The sequence below is a fragment of the Pollachius pollachius genome, assembly GCF_949987615.1.
Source record: "Pollachius pollachius genome assembly, chromosome: 4".
NCBI classification, from domain to species: Eukaryota; Metazoa; Chordata; class Actinopteri; order Gadiformes; family Gadidae; genus Pollachius; species Pollachius pollachius.
The window spans coordinates 20039411-20047022 of NC_136937.1; the positions used below are offsets into that span (position 1 = coordinate 20039411).

General features: G+C 44.0%; 1 protein-coding gene across 1 annotated transcript; it reads right to left on the bottom strand.

Annotated features, from left to right (window-relative positions):
* Positions 1-709: 709 nt before the first annotated feature.
* On the bottom strand, positions 710-7155 carry tbx3a (T-box transcription factor 3a; the record flags this gene model as incomplete). Its single annotated transcript, XM_079734543.1, has 7 exons — positions 710-1168; positions 2281-2954; positions 3372-3523; positions 3877-3953; positions 4822-4968; positions 5426-5693; positions 6764-7155. The coding sequence occupies 7 exons, from the start codon at positions 7153-7155 to the stop codon at positions 710-712; spliced, it is 2169 nt and encodes a 722-aa protein (XP_079590669.1).
* Between the last annotated feature and the right edge of the window lie 457 nt (positions 7156-7612).

A 7612-nucleotide genomic window follows, 5' to 3' on the forward strand; every position in this document is an offset into this window, starting at 1 on the left:
GTGGGTTGAAATGAATAGGCCTACCATTGAAAGTATACCAAATACATTTTAACTTAACATTTTAGCCACAGGACAATGGGTGGACTACATTGTTTCATCAATTTCTCGTCGCAATTTGATTTGACAGCCTCGTCAAAAGAGAATGTGAAGAGGCGAGGGCTTCACGGCATGCCACCTCTGACCTGTAGTGATACGCCAGGCTGATTGATCAATTCATAGGGCCATAACGAAATACAGCAGCCTTTTATAAGGTCAATTGAAGTGAGTTATGATAGGTCAAACAATTCTGAGTGCATATTAATTAAACACACATTTAGTTGACTTAGCAACTGCACACACCAAAACGTCGGACATTACACAGCAGTAACACCTCCCTTATCTGTGCCTCACATCCATGCCAACTATTCAGCTTCAATACTTGCATGGTATTTAAATGACAGAAAAAAAAAGGAAGTGTTGTTTTAATTTAACAAAAGTAGAAATATACATATATCCGATGTGTAGGCCTATTAACCAAAGTGCATTTCAAAATCTTTTTTTTTTCAATATTCCTTTTTTTCGATTTTTTTCTGTCTTAAACCAATACTGATCTTAGACTTTGTGTTTATAATGTTTCTATAACCTTCAACATATTTTTCCAAAAAGGTCAAAAAAATCAAATCCAACAACAATGACGAGGAAAAGAAGGAACCAGAAGCGTGTAAAAGTATTAGGGGGACACGCTCCTCGGCCGGTCCTGACTCGAGTCCAGGCCGCTGACCAGGCGCTGGATGCTCTGTAAGTCGTTGGCGCACTCCTTCTCCGTGCACGTTTTGGGGGACATGGAAACGGAGCCGGACGAAAGAGTTGACGAGCGACTGTTCACCTCCGATGTAGAATCCTGAGAGCCAGAAACTGGACTCGGGGCTATGCCTTCTCCTTTCAACAGCTCTGCTCCGATGCTGACCATCGAGGAGGGCATCGCGGTGGTGAGCAGGGTGTTGTCCGACATGTTCATGGGCAGGGAGTACGGGTTGTACCTGAGTCGCGGCCGCACCGCGTTCAGGAAGGGGTGTCGATGCACCGAAGAGGAGGCGGCGGCGGCGGCGGCGGAAGAGGCGGCCGCGGCCGCCGCCATGTAGGTGTAGGGGTAGGGGAACAGACCTCCGAACGGAGACATGGCCAGGCCCTGGAGGGAGAAGACAGAGAAAACACTTTAGTATGCGCTCCGGGGTCTTCGATTAATAATGTCCGGATCACGTAAGAGGCGCCCCTATTACGGCGCAAAAATAGGAAGGTGGCCCAGGCCACGCAGCTTCTATTTGAGGTCACGTAGTAATTAATTCAGACTCGCGAGGGGCGTTTGTGGAATTGTTAAAATAAGCGATCACATTCAAAGTGCCAACTTCCACTTACACAGATACTTGTGTTTGTTTTTTGTAACAGGTTGCTATCATAGCTTCATTGTAAATTAAATGAACAATTGACTAAACATTTACCGGCAAGATGTAAAATAATGATACCAGCAGCATTATAACAGCACATTACAGCAATATGTGCTGCTGTGCACTTAATACAGATTATTTGGATCTGATTTGGATTTTTAACAATGATTTCATGGGGAGAATCTGTTTTGTGTTCAACAAATTGATAAAATAAGCAGATAATCATCATTTAACAAAGTAGCAGCCGGTTTCATATGATTCGATGGCAAATATTAAGCAAACATCTTCATTTAATACTATGCTTGCCAAAGTTTGCAAACACACACACGTACACATAAGTACACACACACACGGGGGCGCTGCCTGGCGGGGAAAAGTGGTACTGATTCTAAGGGCCCAGCCCAACGCAGCACGGCCCACGGCCCGCGGATGGCAATTAATAATATAATATATTATTGCCATTTTTTTTTTTTTTTGAAATGTCTTGAAATGTTTTTTGTTTTGAAAAAACTGTCGATAGATGTTGGGGGGGTGGGGGGGCCCAAAATTAGAATCTTTCATAGGGCCCAAAATTCCTGGCAGCGCCCCTGCACACACGCACACACACACACACACACACACACACACACACACACACACAAAACACACACACCCCACACACACGTTACATTTTCACAGAACATAAACCAAATCACACCACACAAAGCGATGGATGGCAACAATGCGCCAATCTGCCTTCAACATGAAGTCGTGAAGTACAACATGAATTCCAAGTGGTGCATTTGCATAGATGCCTGTTGCCGCTTGGTGTGATATAACCTGTTGTTGCCGGAGCGGTATCAGAAACTGGTTCTACCTGCGATGCCAGGACATGTTGCTGCAGATGGAACGGCAGGCCGTGCCCTCCTCCCAGGCCCTGGGCCGACGCCGCCGCCATGCTGGCCGTATCCATGGTGCTGACCCCGCCCGACGAAACCGCCGCCAGCAGAGGGCCCATGCCCGCAGCGGCCATGTTGGAGAAGGCCCCTCCCATGTTGAACTGGCCCGGGTGCAGCAGGAAGGGGTGGTTGAAGAACTGCTGACCGCCCAGCCCCGTTGGGAACCCAAAGTTATGCAGGTGGCCGTGTCCGAGGTGAGGGGGGTCCGAGTGCATGCTGAGGGGCATGTAGCCGTCCTTGCCGCCACCCCCCACGGACCGGCTGCACTCCTCCGCCTTTAGGGCCCCCTGGTCCCTGCCCGGGCTCTTGAGGTCTTCTCCGGAGCGGGTGGTGCTGGAGATGGCAGTGACGGGGCTGTGCCTGGAGTCGGCGTGGCTCTTCTCCGTCCTTGAGGTGGTGGAGGTGGTGTTGGAGTCGCCGCGAGACCGGCTACTGGTGGAGTCGCTGCTGCAGAAGGCATGGCCCCCGGCGGGCCGCGCCTCGGGGTCCCGCCCCTCCTCCGTGGTGGTGGAGATTTTGCTGGAGTCGGGGAGGTCCTTCATGTGGCCGTCCTTGTCCTCATCATCGCTGTCCTCGTCGCTCTCACAGAAGTCTGTGGTCAGGGAAGAGGAAAAGAGAGCATCGTGAGGACGGCCACCAAGGACCCAGGGCCTCATGAGGCTGATAACAGAGAATAGATTTTCTTGGTCTTTATGAACCAATTATGTTGTTACTAAATGAAAGGCAAATAATTATAATTCTTATTTTTCAAAGATAGCCTTATCTTTGAAAGAAGTTAGCCTACTGTATGTTGCAACTCATTTGTAGAGCATTATTTGAAGTATGAGTTCAAACTATGCTGAACCTTTATAATATCCACAAGAATAACAAAATTCACAATAAAAGAACCAAACATACAAATACAACATTCAATAAATCTTTATTTTAAAGCTATCGTAGACCCATAAATAATAGCCTAAATAATACACAATAAGAATAAGGATCCTTCATTCTAGGAGCTCCTCCCTACCTTTGAGGTGCGGTACGTTGGAAACAGCCGGGGAGGCGGCCTGAGGGAAGCTCTTGAACGGGGCCTGCTCTCCAGATGAATCGTCCGATACTCCGTTCTCCTTCTTCTGCTGCTCCTCATAGGAGCGCATGGACTGAAGCGCGAGCTGTTTCCTGAGGAGACAGAACTTGGTGAGCCGTTTGTTGCGTCGTTCGATGAGGTCGACACCAGTGCGATTAATGAAGTGATCTCATTTAAAAAATAAAAATAAAATAATAAAAACATGTAAATCATTTAAATATTCATTTTTATAGATTTTTTTTATTGTATAGGTTAAGATTCCTACTTATATATAACATTGTTAACATTATTACTTATATTATAACCCTACACAATCGTATGAATATCGTTCCTAATTCTTGTGAAATGTGAACGTGAGAAACTAATAACTAATAATAATAACTAACCACAAATCGCTTCCATAAGGTTTGCCGTTCAAACTTGTATTTAATTTGGAAAGGCCTACCTCTTTTCCCGTCTTCCGTTTCCCGTATCACGGAAGCCTTTTGCAAATGGATTATGGTCAATTTTCAATTGGGTTATCTGTGGAGAAAAAACAGACTGATTACTAAACATTTTCGTGGCATATATTGTTGGCATATACACTACATACACACATGTCGGCTACACTTGTTTTGTTATGGCGTTGGAAATAATTTGAATACATTCCACCCCCCCCACATATGCACGCACACACGCACGCACGCACGCACACACACACACACACGCACACACACACACACACACACACACACAGTGTATATACCGGAGCCCTGGGGTGATAACCCCTCTGGCGCATTTCGGTGGGATTTTTCATCCTTTTGGACGATTCTGGTGAGGGTGTAAACCCGGACAGAATGTTACTTCCACACTCTTCCTCTATAGCCCGCCCCCCCCCCCCCCCACCACCTTCTCTCCTCTCTCTCTCTCTCTCTCTCTCTCTCACAAACATTTCTGAAACGTATGTGGTAACAAAACATTAACGGAATTTTTTCTTGACACCAAAGACCTAAATGTTGCACATAACACCACGCGAAAGGTGACGTCCATTATCCTTATAGCACACATATGCCCCCACCCACCCACACACACACTCAATGTTTGCCTGGGCCGCTGCCAAATCCTTTCCATGTGATTAAATAAAACGAAGAGAACCTATATAACGTGCATTCTTGAGAATTGTGTATCCCCCCCCCCCCCCCCCCCACACACACACACTCCAATGCATATAGTATAAACCACTTTGCTATCCGTGCTCACAATGTCTACTTTGACACGCTTAAACAAATATGGTCTTCATATTTTATGACTACAAAACGTTTGAGTGCATGAGAGAACATTGGCCTGTAATCATGCAGGGCCACATTGGCTCTATCGCAGAGTGTATAGGCTTAGTCAGATTAGTCTTTACCTTGTCGTTCTGATATGCAGTCACCGCAATGAAATCCGTTTCAGGAAAAACATAAGTCCTGAAAGTACTGTAGGGTAGTTTAAGAATATCGTTGGCCCTCACGATGTGAAAGCGGGGCTGGTATTTGTGCATGGAGTTTAGTATGGTCTGCAAGAGAAAATATCACCTTCTTTAAAAGAATATCACACAATGATACTATTCTGTTGAATTGTTGTGGTTATGATTCAGTTACAAGTCGAATTACATCAATCATTTGGTTAAACATTAAATAATTCCTTCCTCCTTGCAATCAAAATGTAATCCATAAAACATAATTACGGTCTGATGAGTAATTTATTGTAACCAGTATTGTAATAAAATGGTAATAATTAACGTTACGTTTGGTTTATTTTCAATACACCACGTAGCATTATACGATTCAATAAAATTAATATTCAAGCTATCTAAAGGTGCCAACAATGAAACATAGGCTACAAATTAGCAATTTACATTTCAAATATTTAGGCTATATATAATTGCTATACATACATACAGAATAACAACAATAACAATGGCATGCAAAATGTAGTAGTAAGAAAAATAGACATACATTAGTAGAACTTACAAATCCGTGCTTGTCGGAGATGTTATTGGTCAATTTGAGTTTGTGAAAATTGACGACTTTTGACATCCACTGCTCGCCCGTGGCGGGGCTGTCCGGGTGAATGTACATCCTCTTGGGCATCTCGGGGTCGGCTTTGCCCGCCACCATCCAGCGAGAGTTGTGAAATTTATACCTGCAGTCGTCGGCTGCAACAATGTCCATTAAGAGAATGTATTTGGCCTTTTTGTCCAGCCCAGTGCATCTCACTTTAAACGGGGGGAACATTCGCCTGTGAAAAAAAGCAAACATTTGGTGTGAGATTTTTAGAAAACAGTTTGGATTGACAGTGACTTCATGTTTGATGATTTCAAAGGCCCTGCACACATACGAGCCGCCATCTTTATGGGACTCCACACGCACGCACACACACACACACACACACACACACACACACACACACACACACACACACACACACACACACACACACAAACACACACACACACACACACACACACACACACACACACACACACACACACACACACACACACACCGATAACCAATTAATACCGCTATTTACTATATAATTGATTATGGTAATCACTTTTTATGTTTATATATATATATATATATATATATATATATATATATATATATATATATATATATATATATATATATATATATATATGTATATACACACAAATCTTGCATGGACCATTACGGTCGGATAACAATTTGATCATGTAGAAACCAGGCATAACTATTAGAATCTACAATAAGTAATTAGGCAAGAAATGTACATGTACACACAAATATATGATATTCGGTGCTCTGCCAATTTCTATATTTAGCAATTGTTATGAATTGTTTAATATATATATATATATATATATCATTAACAGGCATAAAGCACGTCTTACGCCTTGTTCAACATGCACTACCAATTACCTAAAATCTCTGCCTTAGTGAGATTTATTCACATTAACGTAATTGCATTAATATGTACTTAAATACATTGTTATTTGTAAAGTTGCAAAGTATTTACTATTTTGCCCTTGGAGTTTGCCTGTGATTTACTTATTTAGTCTCCAGGTTTTGCAGTGTTATTTATTAGTCAGATGACAGACAAATGGAATAAAAGGTTTAATCAAATAATGTGCACATAACATATCGAAATAAATCTTTATAATAGGGATATGGCTAAAGAGGATTTATGATTAGCTATCACATTTCATATCATTAATAAATCAATGACCAAACTAAATGCTAAACTGTCGTATGTATCGCAATATTTGCCTCGGGTGTGGAACACTTCCTAAATATACTAAGTACTAAAGAACCGATTGTGTTTACCTTCCAGATTTAGTGATCACCATTTCAGTGCCTCGCTTGTGAAAGAGTTCCCAGAGTTCTTTAGCTTCTAGGTGCACTTTGGGGTCGTCCTCCACCTCTTCCTCAGGCTCCAGGGTCTTCAGAGGCCGGAGGTGGGCCGCAGCCGCCTGGTGCCCCAGCGAGGAGAAGTGCAGGCCCGTCTCCGCGGCGCCCATCAGCTGGTCCATGATCGGCTTCCCCAGGCCGCCCGGCAGAGAGAGGGATCCGTTGTGAGGGAGCGCCAGGGCCGGGAAGAAGGGCGGCTGGTGACCCAGCATTGCACTCATGGCAAAGTCCGGACCCCGGTGCGGTATGAACGGATGATAAGCCATACTTGTTCCTGGTATGACCGGGTCTCTCATCAGGAAGCTCATCCAAGTTCAGGTACCGAATCTTTTTTGGGGATTGGATTTAGAATAAACACTGGCCAAGCCTAGTATAAAGTTATACCTTGGATCATGAAGAACCAGAAGTAAAGCAGACAGAACCAAGAAGAAGCTTACATTGGAAGGAAATCTACAAAGAAATCCACAGTAAATACTGCAGGAACGTCCGCTTATTGTCCACAAGTTGCGTCAAAAGTGCCGTTTTCTGAGTGAGTTCAACGCGAAAGTGTGGCTCTAAAAAGTAAATCGCTTCCCGTCGGTCTTCGATGCGGTACCAGAGTGCGGAATTCGGTAAAAATCTGTGATTTGTCGCGCGGACATCGTTTGAATGAGACGACGGCGAGTCTCTTAATTGAGTGCAGCTTCTCCTCGCTGCTGGTCACAGGATCGCGATCCTGTTAAAATGCGTTCCCCTTCTTATTGCTCTCAGTCCTCAAGCGAACGC